At 48.2% G+C, this 18520-nt stretch overlaps 1 protein-coding gene across 2 annotated transcripts in view; it reads right to left on the bottom strand.

Moving 5' to 3' along the window:
• LOC115086669 (protein YIPF3-like) overlaps positions 1-18520 on the bottom strand; it is a 55769-nt gene that overhangs the window by 5271 nt on the left and 31978 nt on the right. For both annotated transcript variants that reach the window (XM_029592838.1, XM_029592839.1), the window contains exons 5-7: positions 15545-15590; positions 14618-14710; positions 13227-13358 (exon numbers count right to left, since the gene is read on the bottom strand). In XM_029592838.1, coding sequence (XP_029448698.1) covers positions 13227-13358; positions 14618-14710; positions 15545-15590 — 271 coding nt within the window. The remainder of the gene's footprint in view (positions 1-13226; positions 13359-14617; positions 14711-15544; positions 15591-18520) is intronic.

Raw genomic sequence — 18520 nt, 5'->3', positions numbered from 1 at the left:
CCAGGGACAGCCTCCCTGTGGCATTTGCCCGCCATGACTGACAAATGGGAGGCCCGAACACGCGATCCCTACACAATAGGTTTCACATTCGCTGGCCTCCTCTGCAGAAAGGTCTGCAGGCCCTGGAACCATTCCATGCAGGAGGAGGAGGATGGATCTATGCCGGAGCCCATAGGCCCAACCTTGCTCTCTCCAACCTCTCTCTTGGGGAAGCTTTTGCCCTCGGGAACAAAGGAGAAGGAGAACGGACCATTGCCTTGCCTTGCCTTCCACTCCATTCCCCTCCAGAGATACCATAGGCCGAGGGGATGTCCCAACATGGGCAAAAGCTGTAGTAGTCAAATCGCTTTGAGCATCTAAATAGCACTGACAGACAGACAGCAAGCCTCACAAATACTCGTCCCCAGCATCTAGCTCTCCTGAACTTCAGCTCTAGGCAGCCTCCTGCGCACAGACCAATGCCATCCGGGCGTATGCGCACACCCCTCCAGGATGTGCACAAATAAGCACTCAACTAGGTCGCGGTTGTACGCTCACAAGTACACGCGCAAATATGCTTTCGTATAGGCCGTAGTCGTATGCACACAAATATCTGTGCAAGTTGGTCTTATGCGCACAAGTACCTGTCAAATACGTTCTCCAGTCTAGGTCGCAGCCTTACATGATCAAGTACCTGGGCAAATAAGCGCTCAAATCTAGGTCAAGAGTCAGCATCCCCCACTGCTTGTATCGATAAACAAGTTTTGCGCATAAGCAAATTAAAACTAGAAGACGACCTCTACTAGAACCAGAGACTCCTTCTTGGTGAAGTGCCTGTCTGTACCTCTGCGGGTCAGGGAATTGCCAGCAATAGCTGAAGAGGGGATTCCCCTGCCTCTCCCACGACGCTGCTAGGGAATGGAAAATGGCTGCCGTCACAGAGGGTTAGACCCCATTACCTGCAAGGCTTGTTCTATCGGTGCGGCCATGCTCGATGTAGACCCCTGAATGTCATGCTGTTCCTCTCCACACCCACAGCACCAGCAGCTCAATAGCAAGCAGGGGAATAATCCTTCAGGAGCCAACGCCCAGTCTCCTCCACAAGCAGAAAAGCTACTGAAAAATCCCATCGCTGAGATCCCCAAGCTAAGGTAGCCCCCCCTGGAACTCCAATGCTGCACAGATTCCTCTAATTTGTTCCTTGTTTTGTTTTTTTTTACTCTCTGAGAAGAAATAAAGATACTTAGAAACCAATAACTTCCTGTGGTGCAGAGGTTCAGGTTCCAGGAGCACAGGCCGCATGGCAGATCTAAAGAGAGCCAGACCACTGGCTACATCAGTCTCCTTTCATCAAACTTTAGCGAACCAGCCCAGGACAAACCGTATAAAAGGGACACTTCCCTGCTCTACTGGGCTTGCAGTGCAGAACTGCCAACAGATTCCACCGCTGTCTTGTGGGGGATGAGGGATCTGGACCACCAGATGTCCACCCCATGGACCTCTGGACTGAGCTATCAGAAGGGACTCCAACCCTCTGCTCGTCTGCCTCAAACCAGGGGGGATGGCCCCACCAGGATCTCACAACCCCCTGGAAGGATCCAGAAATTTTCTTGTCTTTTAATGGATAAATTACTTACCTGATAATTTCATTTTCCTTAGTGTAGACAGATGGACTCAGGACCAATGGGTTATGCTCCCCTGCAGCAGATGGAGACGGAGTCAGATTGCAAAGCTGACGTCACTCTAGATATAATCCCGCAGTGACCTCAGCCCTTCTATATTCTCTTCAAAAGCCACTGTGGACATACTTCCTTCCGCGTCCCCCCACCTTCCCCTCCCTTCCCTTATCTCCCCCCTACCTTTGTTGGGCAAGTTACGTCTGCTTGAAGCAGGCGTAACTTGCGCGTGCCGCCTTGCATCCCCCGGCACAGGCCGCAGTGCCCGGGGACTTGGGACCGCCCTCACGGCCTGCCCCCGAATTGTCACCACGCCCCTGGACCCGCCCCCTCCCGCCCCTTTTACAAAGCCCCAGGACTTGCGCACCAACGCGCGCAGGGCTTTTAAAATCTAGCCCTTAGAGAATAGCCACTGCCATTAGCAATGGTTACATGGAATGGACTTAGTTTTTGGGTACTTGCCAGGTTCTTATGGCCTGGATTGGCCACTGTTGGAAACAGGATGCTGGGCTTGATGGACCCTTGGTCTGACCCAGTATGGCATGTTCTTATGTCTTATGAAAAAACTTGATTTAAAATATGATGAAGAATGGATAACCATAACTGTATTCAACTAATCAAAACACTGAACCCAGTAAGAATACAGATGCCCTGATCTAGGGACTGGATGAAGGCTCACCCATAATCTCTTGGAATTGATATCCACCTCCATGTGCGAATCCCTGGCACCGTTCTTGGGCAGCCGTGAGAGGAATGCAGAGTCCATCTGTCTATACTAAGGAAAATAAAATTATCAGGTAAGTAATTTCTCCATTTCCTAGTGTGTAGCAGATGGACTCAGGACCCATGGGATGTACAAAAGATACTCCCGATCGGGGCTGGAGGCTGCCCGCGGTCCGGTTAACACCGCCCTTGCAAAAGACTGAATCCTCTTGGGCCTGAACGTCCAGGTGATAGAACCTGGAGAAGGTGTGCACAGAGGACCAGGTCGCCACTCGGCAGATAGCGATGAGACAGCAGTCTAGCTTCCGCCCATGAGACCGCCTGAGCCCTAGTGGAATAAGCTTTAAACTGAGAAGGTAATGGCTTTCCTGCCTCCACATAGGCTCCTGTGACCACCTCCTTAATCCAGCGAGCTATGGTAGCTGTGAAGCTGGTTCGCCCCGCTTTCTTCCACCGTGAAGGACAAACAGGCAGTCTGTTTATTTGGACCGGTTCTGAAACTTCCAGATACCGCACCAAAAGTCTACTGACATTCAAATGACGGAGGAGGCGGTATTCTTCCGCATCCTCATGCTTAGCTAGGGATGGCAACGAAATGGACTGATTCAAATGAAACTCCGAGACTACCTTGGGCAAGAAGGATAGAACAGTATGAATCTGTATTGCTCCTGGAGTCATTTGGAGGAACAGTTCTCAATACAACAATGCCTGTAGGTCAGAGATGCGAAGAGCCGAGCATATAGCCACCAGGACCACTGTTTTCAACGTTAATAAATTCACGGTTAATAAATGCAAGGCAAGACTGCTCAGCGGCTGAAAGGAGGGCCCTGCCAAAAATTCTAATACTAGATTAAGATTCCACAAGGGAACCAGCAACCATACGTGTGGCTGGAGATGCTTCATCCCTTTCAGAAAACGGGCCATGTCCAGATGAGCCAAGAGGCGGGTTCCATTCACCTTACCCCTGAAACATGAGAGCCGCTACCTGGACCTTCAAGGAGTTAAGGGTCAAACCTTTATTCAAGCCATCCTGCAAAAAATCCAGAATAAGTGGGATTTTGACCGCCCGAGGGGGGGGGGGGGGGGGGGGAGGAAACGACACTGCGTTCCCTCACATCATTCCTCAAATACTCTCCAGATCCGCACATACACTAGGGACATAGAGAACTTCCAAGTGCAGAGAAAGGTGGCAATTACTGCTGCAGAATATTCTAGCTTCATCAGGCAAACCCTCTCAAGGGCCAGACCACAAGACAGAATAAAATTGGATCCTTGTGAAGGTCCCAGGTTGGTGGAAGCAAGGGGGGGGGTCTCCACCAGGATTCTCCGCATGTCCATATACCATGGATGCCTGGGCCAATCTGAAGCTACTAGTAGGACTAATGTCCTGTGGTGCTCGATTCTGCGAATGACCCTGTCCAGCAGAGGCCAAGGAGGGAAGGCGTATAAGTAACTCTTCTTCCGGCCAGGTCTGAACGAGAGCATTGATCCCCAGGGACCACTGAAGAATCGGGGAACCTTCGCATTGTGAGATGTGGCCAGTAGATCGATGGATGGGAGATCCCAGCAATCTACTACAGCTGAAAGGCTTTGAACGACAATGCCTACTCTCCTGGATCCAGACTTTCCCTGCTTAGAAAGTCTGCTCTGATGTCTTTTCCTGTGATGTCGGAGGCTGAGATCATCTGTAGATGTATTTCAGCTCATTCCATAAGGAGATCCATCTCCTGTGATGCTTACTGGCTCTTGGTTCCACCCTGGTGGTTGATGTAGGCTACCATTGTTGCGTTGTCCAACATTACACGGACTGCTTGACCCTGAAAGTCTGTGGCTGAATTGTAGACACACCAATCTGATAGCCTGGGCTTCCAGGCGGTTGATGTTCCAGAGGGCCTCTTCCTCGGTCCAACGTCCCTGGGTCGTCAGTTCCTGACAGTGAGCTCCCCAGCTCTGGAGGCTCATGTCTGTTGTGCGGACCAGCTAGTTCGGAGAGGACAAGGATACACCCTGTTCAGATGAGCTTCCTGCAGCCACCACTGAAGCTGAGAGCATACTCCCATCAGTAAGTGGAGGTGAATCGAATAGTCTTCAGACTGTGGGTGAGCTTTGAAGTGGTCGCATTTGTGCCCTCACTCACGGCACTACCTCCAGGGTTGCTGCCATCAAACCGCGAACTTGGAGATAGCTCCATACTGTGGGGCGTATCATGCTCATCAACTGACGCACCTGGGATATCAATTTCCTTATCCGTGTGGTCGGAAGACCTTGCCCTGCTTGATATTTAACATGACTCGCAGAAATTCCAAGGAATGGGATGGCTTGAGATTGCTTTTGTCCAAGTTTACAATCCAACTGAGTTCCTGAAGCAAGGAGGTCACCCTGTTTGTCACCCAGAGACTCTTCCATGGTCTTGGCCTGGATCAATCAGTTGTCCAAGCAATGGTGCACTAGGATTCCCCCTTTTCTCAATGCTGCCGCTTTGACCGCCATAATATTGGAAAATGTTCTTGGGGCCGTGGCTAGGCCAAAGGGCAGTGCCCGGAACTGATAATGGCGACCCAGTACAGCAAAGGAAACGGTGTTCTTGACGGACTGGAATGTGTAGGTAGGCTTCGCATGTCGAGGGAGGTTAAGAACTCTCTCGATTTTATGGCCATTATCACAGAGCGTAGGGTTTCCATGCGGAAATGAATCACTCGTAGATGTCGATTGACACTCCTGTGTGTTCTGTCGGCTTGCGCTAAAAACAGAGAAATTACTTACCTGATAATTTCATTTTCCTTAGTGTAGACAGATGGACTTGGGGGCAGAGGGTTTATGCTCCCCTGCCAGAAGATGGAGACAGAGCAAGTTGATGGCATATTATATATAACCCTGCTGTGATCCCAGCCTGCCAGTATTCTATTCAAAATCAACTGTTAACAGACTAACAAAAAACTTGATTAAAGACATGATTAAAAACAGATAACCAGAACTGTACTCAATCAACTATAAACACTGAACTCACATAAGATTCTAGGTACCCCAAGCTAGGGACTGGATGAACACTTACCAGTAATCCCTTGGGACTCATAGCCCCACAGGAGGACTACTGACACACTCGTGCAACAGCCGAGGGCGGGAAGCTGAGTCCATCTGACTACACTAAGGAAAACAAAATTATCAGGTAAATAATTTCTCCATTTCCTAGTGTGTAGACATATGGACTCAGACCAGTAGGATGTACCAAAGCTACTTCCCAACAAGGTGAGAGGCTGTCTGTGGTCCAGTCAACACTGCACGTGCAAAGGCTGCATCCTCCAGGGCCTGCACATCCAGATGATAAAACCTGTAAAAAAATGTGTAAGGAGGACCTCGTCGCAGCATGGCAGATGTCGACAGGAGACGACAGACTACCCTCCGCCCATGACACTGCCTGAGCCCTAACCTGAGTAGGCAACAGCTTTCCAGCATCCACATACGCAGCCATGACCACCTCCTTAATCCAACGAGCTACAGTAGCCCGCGAAGCCGGAGTGCCCTGCTTACTCCTGCCATGAAGAACAGGCAATCCGTCTTTTGAAAAGACTCAGAAGGCTTCCAGATACCGCACGTAACGGCAGCCATTTTCCACAATAAGACATTTAACATCCCTGGGCCTCCGGATCTCCCGCACCCCCCTGCGGGCGAGGGCAACGAGTCCCGGCTTTCCCCAGATCCAGAGCTGCCTTGGGGATTTTTGGTGGAGAGGGACCCTCCGCCTCCCACCCTGCCTCTGCCTCCAAAAAAGCTTTGTGCATCAGCAGCACAAACTTCGAGGAAAAAGGAACTGACCTCTTAAACTTGTCCCCTGCGGGCTGATGAGCCTCCGAATCGGGCGTGCTTTGCGGACTCAAGGCAGGCGGTGAAGGAGGAGGGGAGTCTTCCTCCTCCGACGCTGTTTCCTCTCCTCTGCCTGCCGCGTGTCCAAAATGGCCGCCGTCTCCCTCTCTATGGGAGGCGGGGCCGAAGACCGGGACCCAGGCACTCTTCTTTGCCGTGCCGAAGAGGAGAAAGAGGACCCGCTGCGGGCAGCGCTCGGCCCCCGAGAGGGTCCCTCGCCCCCCGGGAAGACATCGGGAGCAGAGATCCTCTCGGGAGTTGCGCCCGGGGGGGGGGGCGACTCCCGAGAGGTCTTCGGCCTGCGGGGGGGGCCCCCCCGCAGGCCGAAGACCATGGCATGAGGCCGAAGACCATGGCATGAGGAGGCAGACAGCTGCAGTGAGAAGAAAAAAGCGCGCCAAAATAGGTAAGCAAGTGTGCTCAAACGAAGAACGCGCCGGGTGAGCCAGCCACCCCCTCCGGAGTCCCAAGCAGAAAACGAGGCAGGCCGGGGCTGCAAGAGAAAACGCACTGCCTGTCACCAACAGGGCTTAAGGGGCTGTCAAAATCCAACAATAGGTCTTTTATTTCTTTTTTTTTTTGACCTGAAAAGGAAACGCCAAGCCCCCTTCATAGAAACAAACTCTGGAATACTACCCCAAGGGGGGGAGGGAGGGGAGAGTGACCGGCCCACCGGTAAGCTCTCCCCCTGGCCTACTGGGACACACTAGCTCCGAGAAAGTCTGAGGGCAGTGCCCTCTATGTCTGCCAGAAACTCGCCTTCACGCTGCGCTGGGAACAGCAAAGAGTGAACTAACCAGACACTTTTTTTTTTTTTTTTTTTAAATAAAAAACCCCAAATAAGGAAGAAACTAGTCGATCTAGTCAGGGAAAATTAAGTAGAAGAAAACCTGGAAATCCCCAGAAAAAAAATCTTAAGACCAGGACTGCAGGTTATGCCTCTCAATCTGCTGGAGTCAGAGAAAATACTGAGGGATGGCAGGTGGCACACCGGTATATCTAGGGGGTGCCTTTCAGCTTTTCTCTGACTCCATCTGCTGGAGGGGAGGCATAACCCACAGTCTGGACTGATCCTGGTACGTACAGGGAATGGTAGATATCAAACATGAAGACAGAGCTAGTATACAGGGAATTGCAAAGGGGAAGGGGGGGTTATATTACAATCTGTTGTCACTGCCATACTCTGCCTCCTGCACCCGCTGCCTTTCAGCTGAACTAGCAGCTAAGTCCATGCTGGGAAACACAGCTACCGGACGCAGGCACACCTCTGAGGGATCTCGGAAATCACCTCAGGAATTCGCAAGTGGGAAAGTGACCATTTGGTATCACCGCAGCAGAGCGGGGCTTTCTTTTCCTGAATTTAGAATTTCAAACTTTTCAAAAAGCTCAAAGCAATCCCCATAGGGAGATGCACGTCCACCATCTGCTGGAGACGGAGAATACTGGCAGGATGGGGTGACTGCAGGGTTATGTATTCTGTGAAGTCACCTTGCTCCGTCTCCATCTGCTGGCAGAGGAGCATAAACCCACTGGTCCTGAGTCCATCTGTATACATGTTAGGAAAAAGTCCCTTTAACCCCCTCGGTCATCTAACAGCCCTACCAACTCCCTCACAGTTTCTTGCTTCTGATATATTTTAAAAAGTTTTTATTGTCATTCTCATCCGAAATTTCCTCCCTCCACATTCAACTTTATAATTTCAGAGACTTACTTGGTTATGTTATGTTTATTATTGTAATTACAACATATGATATCTCAAAACCTCTTTGTTAAAAATTTATTCACTTTGTAAACCGTTATGATGGCTTCCCGAATAACGGTTTATAAAACTCTATAAATAAATAAATAAATTGTGAGTTTTTGCCTCTAAGGCCAACTTCATTTCAAATTCTCTCTTCGCCTGTCTTATCAATGTTTTACACTTAACTTGACAATGCTTATGTTTTATCCTGTTTTCTTCAGATGGATCCTTCTTCCAATTTTTGAAGGATGTTTTTTTTGGCTAAAATAGCCTCTTTCACCTCACCTTTTAACCATGACGGTAATCGTTTTGCCTTCCTTCCACCTTTCTTAATGTGTGGAATACATATGGACTGCGCCTCTAGGATTGTATTTTTAAACAATGTCCAAGCCTGTTGAACACTTTTAACCTTTGCAGCTGCACCTTTCAGTTTTTTTCTAACTATTTTCCTCATTTTATCAAAGTTTCCCTTTTGAAAGTTTAGTGTTAGAGCTGCAGATTTCCTTATTGTCCCCCTTCCAGTTATTAGTTTAAATTTGATCATGTTATGATCACTGTTGCCAAGTGGCCCCACCACCGTTACCCTCTCTCACCAAATCCTGCGTTCCACTAAGAATTAAATCTAAAATAGCTCCCTCTCTTGTTGGTTCCTGAACCAATTGCTCCATGAAGCAGTCATTTATTACATCCAGGAACTTTATGTCTCTAGCAAGTCCTGATGTTAAGAACATGCCATACTGGGTCAGACCAAGGGTCCATCAAGCCCAGCATCCTGTTTCCAACAGTGGCCAATCCAGGCCATAACAACCTGGCAATTATCCAAAAACTAAGTCCATCCCTTGCTACTGATGCAATTAATAGCAATGGCTATTTTCTAAGTCAACTTAATTAATAGCAGGTAATGGACTTCTCCTCCAAGAACTTATCCAATCCTTTTTTAAACCCAGCTACACTAACTGCACTAACCACATCCTCTGGCAACAAATTCCAGAGTTTAATTGCGCGTTGAGTGAAAAAGAACTTTCTCCGATTAGTTTTAAATGTGCCCCATGCTAACTTCATGGAGTGCCCCCTAGTCTTTCTATTATCCGAAAGAGTAAATAACCGATTCACATCTACTCGTTCTAGACCTCTCATGATTTTAAACACCTCTATCATATCCCCCCTCAGTCGTCTCTTCTCCAAGCTGAAAAGTCCTAACCTCTTTAGTCTTTCCTCATAGGGGAGTTGTTCCATTCCCCTTATCATTTTGGTTGCCCTTCTCTGTACCTTCTCCATCGCAATTATATCTTTTTTGAGATGCGGCGACCAGAATTGTACACAGTATTCAAGGTGCGGTCTCACCAAGGAGCGATACAGAGGCATTATGACATTTTCCGTTTTATTCACCATTCCCTTTCTAATAATTCCCAACATTCTGTTTGCTTTTTTGACTGCCGCAGCACACTGCACCGACGATTTCAATGTGTTATCCACTATGACACCTAGATCTCTTTCTTGGGTTGTAGCACCTAATATGGAACCTAACATTGTGTAATTATAGCATGGGTTATTTTTCCCTATATGCATCACCTTGCACTTATCCACATTAAATTTCATCTGCCATTTGGATGCCCAACAGTCTCACAAGGTCTTCCTGCAATTTATCACAATCTGCTTGTGATTTAACTACTCTGAACAATTTTGTATCATCTGCAAACTTGACTATCTCACTCGTCGTATTTCTTTCCAGATCATTTATAAATATATTGAAAAGTAAGGGTCCCAATACAGATCCCTGAGGCACTTCACTGTCCACTCCCTTCCACTGAGAAAATTGTCCATTTAATCCTACTCTCTGTTTCCTGTCTTTTAGCCAGTTTGCAATCCACAAAAGGACATCGCCTCCTACCCCATGACTTTTTACTTTTCCTAGAAGCCTCATGAGGAACTTTGTCAAACACCTTCTGAAAATCCAAGTATACTACATGTTTATTAACTCCTTCAAAAAGTGAAGCAGATTTGTGAGGCAAGACTTGCCCTGGGTAAAGCCATGCTGACTTTGTTCCATTAAACCATGTCTTTCTATATGTTCTGTGATTTTGATGTTTAGAACACTTTCCACTATTTTTCCCGGCACTGAAGTCAGGCTAACCGGTCTGTAGTTTCCCGGATCGCCCCTGGAGCCCTTTTTAAATATTGGGGTTACATTAGCTATCCTCCAGTCTTCATTTACCCAGTCAATACTGGGGTAATTGAAATCTCCCATTATTATTGCACTGCCAAATTGGTTAGCTTCCCTGATTTCTCTTAGCATTTCATCATCTGTCTGACCATTTTGTCCAGGTGGATGGCAGTATACTCCTATCACTATACTCTTACCCAACACACATGGGATTTCTACCCATATAGATTCTACTGAGCATTTAGTCTCTTGTATGATCTTTATCCTGTTGGACTCTACACCCTCCCAACAAAGTGCCACACCCCTGCCAAGTTGATCCTCCCTATCATTGCAATATAATTTGTATAGTATCAGTGAAACTTTCTCTGTCTCTATTTGCTGGCAGGAGTCTGGACTGATCTGGATACGTAGAGGGAACTTCAAATAAAAGTAAGGGGGTGGGGTAGGTGAAGGTAGAAAGGAAAGGCTTGGGTGGGCATTGGGGGGGGAGGGACTCTCAGCCCCAATAATTTTAGTTAACATTAAATGGGTCTTTTGGGGGGGGGGGGGGGGGGGGAAATGGGAATTTTGATCTTGTAGGGCCTTTGCAACTCGGATGGGAGGGAGGTGGGGGACAGGATGCGATGTGAGGGTTTTTTTTTAAATTTTAAATGGAACTTTACTTAAGTCTAACATTACATGGGTAACCATAGCGAATAACTTTATACATAATGGGCGACATTCAAAAGACTATCCGGTTACGTGGCTATGATTAGTCAGATAACTAACTGGGGATATCTCAACGAATATCCAGGGAAAGTTATCCGGCTAACTTGTCTACTAAATATGAACCCCCTAAAACAATATCTACCATATTATTACCATTTTATCCCCTGTTAATCTCCTTATGATAAATGTTTAATGTATTTGAGAAAGGAAACGCATAATTTTATGATTATTATGATGGTTTTTATTTGGTAGTCACTTTACCCTCCATAGCCTCAGGTACAAAAACTTAGATTGTAAGCCCTTTAGGGGATAGGGAAACACCTACAGTACCTGAATGTAAACCGGTGCGATATCTCATTGAACGTCGGTGTATAAAAACCATAAATAAATAAATATAAAAGCCTAGATTAAACTCTTCTGCAGCTCAGGGAAGGCGTGGAGGCATTCTGCTCTCTTTACATGAACTTGCACCTAAATATGGGACAAAGCATGGAAGACTCATTCCCTTACACAGCCTTGTAATCGGGGAGCTTTCCTGGCCAGGTCTCTGCTCGTCCTGCACTACCGTGTTTCTCCCAAAATAAGACAGGGTCTGACATTATTTTTAGCTTATTTTCAGGGGATTTATTTATTTTATTTTGAATTTTTATATACCGACATTCTTGTATCAGATACAAATCATACCGGTTTACATTAAAAACAGAGTATGCAGGAAAATAGGTTTCCTAAGTCAAATACATTGGACATATTTAATAAACAAGGGATTACTAAACACTATGAAAAAGGTTAATTAACAAAGGAAAACTTAAGGGAATTAAAATAAGCGTAGCACAAAAGATTGCACGAAGGGGTGCACAAAGGGGAGTGCCCCTTTGGCGCACCCCTTCGGCACGCGACGCATGGCGCGCGATGCCTGGTGGAATGTGGCCGTTTACCGGCTCGCCGCTGAGCGTGATGACGTCAGTGGGGGTGGGTCTCTTCATCCCTGAGTTCACAGCATTCTCAGTTTCAGCGCGAAGTTTTTACAATTTATTTGGTCTTTTTGGTCTCTTTTTCTCTCAGCGATTGCCCCTAAAGGTGCCCAGTACTGGTGGGCTGCACCTCCGCATCACTGCCTGGTGGAATGTGGCCGTTTACCGGCTCGCCGCTGAGCGTGATGATGTTAGTGGGGGCGTAAGGGATGTCTTACTTTTTCCCATGAACCTTTCGGTTTGGCCTTCGTTATCGGCCCGCCACGGGAAATTTTCTTTTCCTGCGGTTCGGGCTGATTTTATTATTTTGGCTGCCCCTGAAACGATACGGTATCCGAAACCCGCCCCAACCCTTCCAATTTAATTAGTTACCATACAATGGGTTGTAAAAAACAAACAAACCAACCAACCCCAAACCCACTCCAACCCTTCAAATTTAATTAATTGCAGCCACCCCACCCTCCAGAACCCCCCAAAATGCCAAAAGTCCCTGGTGGTCCAGCAGGGGTCCTGGAGCGATCTCCCACTCCCGGGACCCCTGCTGGACCATCAGGGAATTTCAGCAAGTTTTCGGGGGGGGTTTGCAATTAATTAAATTTGAAGGGTTGGGGTGGATTTGGGGTTTTTTGGTTTTGTTTTTTTACAACCCCGTTGTACAGTCATTAATTAAATCGGAAGGTGTGGGGCAGGTTTCGGATATCGTATCGTTTTGGGGGGTGGGGTGTCCACTTGTGAGTCAGAGCCTGTTTGTCATGCACAGCGGCACGGTGCACTAGACAGGGGAGCGAGCGAGCAGGGCCCGCTGGCCAGTAGCGCAGCAAAGAGCTGATCCCGCTAACAGACACAGCCTCGTTGAAATTAGAACTAGGGCTTATATTTCAAGCCCACTCCAAAAATCCTGAAAACTCAAGCTAGGGCTTATTTTCGGGGAAATACGGTGTATGCACTTCTTTGGCTCAGCTCCTGGGAGCGAGAGAGAACGTGCCCAAATCAGAAGAAACGCCATTCAGAGCGCGGCGCTAAGGTGGCTTGGAATTTGGAAGTGAAACTGGACTATCAGGCCCAGCCTGGGCCACCTTACTTCAGAACAGTAATACAACATATTCCCCAATCTGTCAGTCCTCCTCGGTGAGCACTTCCCCCAATAGCGGCGCGGTCATGCCCTGGAGAATGTGTTTTATCACTGAACTACTGAATGGTAGGCACAGGACACGATCAACCTCCAGCCTGCCCAGTTTCTGCCAGCCCTGCTTCCTTGGCTCAGTGGTCACTAAAATGTGCTGTAGCGCCTAGCCTGGCTGTGTCACTGCTAGCCCTGCGACTTCCAGGCAGGGTTACCGCGAGCCATGCATCATGCGGGCCTCTGTGATTCAGTAGCTGTTACTTCTCCATGCTGTACTCACCAGAAGTGAAAGCGTCTGGAGCATGGTGATCTGGGCATTACACAGGTACGCGAGGAAATACAGGAAGGAGGAGACGCCCAGCCAATACCCGAAACAGGTGCCGATAGCAGTGCCCATGAGAGTGCCCTCCCTCTGACAACATGATGGGAGAGGAGAGACGGAGGAAAAAAAAGAAAAAAGGAACATGAACAGCCAGACACACAGCACTCTGGGAATATAATGCACACACTCCTGGGAGCCAGCTCTCGAGCACCAGTACCCCTCTCATCACAGTGTGAGCCACCCATCCCATCCCTCCACATCACACTCCCACCCATCCTGGGGCTCCAGCTCTCTCACATCACCTCCCTACATCACACTCCCACCCATTCCAGGACCCCAGCTCTCTCACATCACCTCCCTACATCACACTCCCACCCATTCCAGGACCCCAGCTCTCTCACATCACCTCCCTACATCACACTCCCACCCATCCCAGGGCTCCAGCTCTCTCACAACACCTCCCTACATCACACTCCCACCCATCCCAGGGCTCCAGCTCTCTCACATCACCTCCCTACATCACACTCCCACCCATCCCAGGGCTCCAGCTCTCTCACATCACCTCCCTACATCACACTCCCACCCATCCCAGGGCTCCAGCTCTCTCACATCACCTCCCTACATCACACTCCCACCCATTCCAGGACCCCAGCTCTCTCACATCACCTCCCTACATCACACTCCCACCCATTCCAGGACCCCAGCTCTCTCACATCCCATCCCAGGGTTCCAGCTCTCTCACATCACTTCCCTATATCACACTCCCACCCATGCCAGGACCCCAGCTCTCTCACATCCCATCCCAGGGTTCCAGCTCTCTCACATCACTTCCCTACATCACACTCCCACCCATGCCAGGACCCCAGCTCTCTCACATCACCTCCCTACATCACACTCCCACCCATTCCAGGACCCCAGCTCTCTCACATCACCTCCCTACATCACACTCCCACCCATTCCAGGACCCCAGCTCTCTCACATCACCTCCCTACATCACACTCCCACCCATCCCGGGGCTCCAGCTCTCTCACAACACCTCCCTACATCACACTCCCACCCATCCCAGGGCTCCAGCTCTCTCACATCACCTCCCTACATCACACTCCCACCCATCCCGGGGCTCCAGCTCTCTCACAACACCTCCCTACATCACACTCCCACCCATCCCAGGGCTCCAGCTCTCTCACATCACCTCCCTACATCACACTCCTCACCCACCCTCCAAGGAGCCCTGGCTCTCTCACACCATCTCCCTCACACCCCCCTTATGTCAATCCCAGCTATCCAACCCAGGGTCTCTTCATGTTGCCTCCCCTCTCCTTCCCTGGGTAGAAGAGGCAGGTCCTTACAATGACAGTGCCAGATGTCTTCATGCCATGCAGCAGGATGGCCACCAGGGTGAAAACCAGCATCAGCGGCCCATACAGCTCCCCTGCGACCTTCTGAAAGAATGAAGCAAAGAGATGAAAGAGGATGAGTGGAGGGCGAGAGAGAGGAAGGGTGTGAGGGCACATGAGGGAGGAGGAGGAGGAAGCGAGGGTGCTTGAGCAGGGCCTGGGGGCAGCACATTTCCCTCTCTCTCTGTTCTGTCTGACACAAGGTGGATGCCTATGGATGCACTCCATGTCCTGCGCTTGGAGTACTTTTATTCTTCTTCAGGGTATCATAAGATTTCTGGACTCTACAGATGTAAAAGCTTGCTGGCTCGATGGTTGTGCTATGCACTGCCGAAGGTCACTGGTTCAATACCAGAGTCGCTGTAAGGCTGCCCCAGGGAAGGAAGGAAGAAGAGTGGCCGTAATCAGAACCAGGTACGAGGTCCCCGGTCCAGAATTGTCACCATAATGACCAAGCTAGGAACGCAGGGGGTAGCTGAAAAAGAAGGCTCAGCTGAGAGCCCAAATGAGCAGGTCAAACGGTGCTTGCACAGTGCATACGGGCTGGATGCAAGGCAGGGGTGCTTATGTGAGGAGTAAAGGATGAGGAATTCATTATTATATTAAGTTACTGGTTTTATCATCCGCAATCCAGTTTGAGGATTTTCTATAAAAAGTGTAAATAGTAGTAAATGTCAAGGACACCACAAAGAACCTGCAGGAGGGCATGGAAGATCCCAGAGGAATCAAGGGTTGGAAAAGCCCTTAGCGCTGAGAATTCAGGGATGGACTCAGTGGGACCTTCTAGAAAGATTCTGAAGCATGAGCGGAGGGGGGGAGACAAACAAATACAGAGTAACTGGAAACTATACACAGAGCAAGGGCTAAAGCCAGACTCACCTGAGGAAAGTTAATCATTCGAACAGGAAACATCGATTCCAGCAACCTGCAGGAACACAGAGCAGAGACAAGGTGAGAAAGGGAGGGGAGCAGGAGCCACGCCGAGAGCAGAGAGGGGGTCATAAGAACATGCCATGCTGGGTCAGACCAAGGGTCCATCAAGCCCAGCATCCTGTTTCCAACAGAGGCCAAAACCAGGCCACAAGAACCTGGCAAGTACCAAAACGTTAGATAGAGGGATAGCAGCTTATGATCTTCCTAAGAAATGAGAAATTACTACTTACCTGATAATTTCCTTTTCTTTAGGACAGTCAGATGAATCCAGATCCCCTACCAGCAGATGGAGACAGAGCAAACGGACGTCACGGTATATATACGCCTGCAGTGACCTCAGCCTGCCAGTATTCTCTTCAAAAACAACTGTGGACCGATCAGCAAAACTTGAACAAACAGAAAACCATTTCAATACTCAGCCAACAGGCAACACTGAGCTCAGACAAGAAGGTAATAACACTAGTCTAGGGACTGGACTAACATCAGTAATCCCTGTACCACGTAGGCACACAGGTGGATCAATATGCAATTACTCAGCAGCCAAGGGCGGGAAGCAGGATTCATCTGACTGTCCTAAGGAAAAGGAAATTATCAGGTAAGTAGTAATGTCTCATTTCTTAGCATCCAGACAGATAAATCCAGAACCAGCGGGATGTACCCAAGCTACTCCTGTATAGGGCGGGAGGCTGCCCGCAGTCCTGTCAAAACTGCACATGCAAAGGCTGCATCCTCTAGGGCTTGCACACCCAGACGATAATACCTGGAAAAGGTGTGTAATGAGGACCACATCGCAGCGCGGTATATGTCAACAGGAGACAACAATTTCACTTCCATCCATGACACTGGTTGAGCTCTAGTGGAATGAGCCCCGACCCGAGTAAGTAATGGCTTCCCATTATCAACGTATGCAGCCATGACTACCTCCTTAACCCAGCGAACTATGATAGCCCGTGAGGCCATCTCTCCCTTACTAGTGCCACTGTGAAGGGCACACCGGCGATCCATCTTCTGTAAATATTAGTAACCTCCAGATACCGGACAATGTCTCTTGACATCCAAGGGTCACAATAGACGATCCTCCTCTATATCATTCCCTTTGTCCAGAGAGGGCAGGGAGATGGACTGATTCAAGTGAAAGTCAGTGACCACCTTCAGTAGAAAAGAAGGAACAGTACACAGCTGTACCACCCCTGGAGTCACCTGAAGAAATGGCTCCCGGCAAGACAAGGCCTGCAGTTTGGAAACCCTACGTGCAGAACAAATTGCCACAAGAAACACCATTTTCAAGGTCAGCAACCGCAAGTTCAGGGTACGCATCGATGTAAACATAGGGCCCTTAAATTCAATACCAAATTTAGACTCCATAGGGACACCGTAAACCACAAAGGATGACTAAGATGTTTCACTCCTTTCAGGAAATGGGCCACATCAGGATGAGCCAACAAGAATCCACCATTCACTTGATCTCTGACATAGACAAGAGCCGCTTCTTGTACCTTTAAGGAATTAAGAGCCAAGCCTTTACTTTTAAGAACATAAGAAGTTGCCATGCTGGGTTAGACCAAGGATCCATCAAGCCCAGCATCCTGTTTCCAACAGAGGCCAAACCAGGCCAAAAGAACCTGGCAAGTACCCAAACACTAAGAAGATCCCATGCTACTGATGCAATTAATAGCAGTGGCTATTCCCTAAGTAAACTTGATTAATAGCCGTTAATGGACTTCTCCTCCAAGAACTTATCCAATCCTTTTTTAAACACAGCTGCACTAACCACATCCTCTGGCAACAAATTCCAGAGCTTTATTGTGCGTTGAGTGAAAAAGAATTTTCTCCGATTAGTCTTAAATGTGCCCCATGCTAACTTCATGGAATGCCCCCTAGTCCTCCTATTATTCGAAAGTGTAAATAACCGAGTCACATCTACTTGTTCAAGACCTCTCATGATCTTAAAGACCTCTATCATATCCCCCCTCAGCCATCTCTTCTCCAAGCTGAACAGCCCTAACCTCTTCAGCCTTTCCTCATAGGGGAGCTGTTCCATCCCATTTATTATTTTGGTTGCCCTTCTCTGTACCTTCTCCATCGCAATTATATCTTTTTTGAGATGCGGCGACCAGAATTGTACACAGTATTCAAGGTGCGGTCTCACCATGGAGCGATTTTCCGTTTTATTAACCATTCCCTTCCTAATAATTCCTAACATTCTGTTTGCTCTTTTTTTTGACTGCTGCAGCACACTGAGCTGACGATTTTAAAGTATTATTTACTATGATGCCTAGATCTTTTTCCTAGGTGATAGCTCCTAATATGGAACCTAACATCGTGTAACTACAGCAAGGGTTATTTTTCCCTATATGCAACACCTTGCACTTATCCACATTAAATTTCATCTGCCATTTGGATGCCCAGTCTTCCAGTCTTGTAAGGTCCTCCTGTAATGTATCACAGTCTGCTTGTGATTTAACTACTCTGAATAATTTTGTATCATCCGCAAATTTGATAACCTCACTCGTCGTATTCCTTTCCAGATCATTTATATATATATTGAAAAGCACCGCTCCAAGTACAGATCCCTGAGGCACTCCACTGTTTACCCTTCTCCACTGAGAAAATTGTCCATTTAATCCTACTCTCTGTTTCCTGTCTTTTAACCAGTTTGTAATCCACGAAAGGACATCGCCTCCTATCCCATGAGTTTTTAGTTTTCTTAGAAGCCTCTCCTGAGGGACTTTGTCAAACGCCTTCTGAAAATCCAAATTCTTGAGAATAGTTTCCACTATTTTTCCCAGCACTGAAGTCAGGCTCACCATTCTATAGTTTCCCTGATCACCCCAGAGCCCTTTTTAAATAATTGGGGTCACATTGGCCACCTTCCAGTCTTCAGGTACAATGGATGATTTTACTGATAGTTTACAAATTAAT

The sequence above is a fragment of the Rhinatrema bivittatum genome, chromosome 3, assembly GCF_901001135.1.
Source record: "Rhinatrema bivittatum chromosome 3, aRhiBiv1.1, whole genome shotgun sequence".
NCBI classification, from domain to species: Eukaryota; Metazoa; Chordata; class Amphibia; order Gymnophiona; family Rhinatrematidae; genus Rhinatrema; species Rhinatrema bivittatum.
This window is presented reverse-complemented; position numbering and strand designations above follow the sequence as displayed.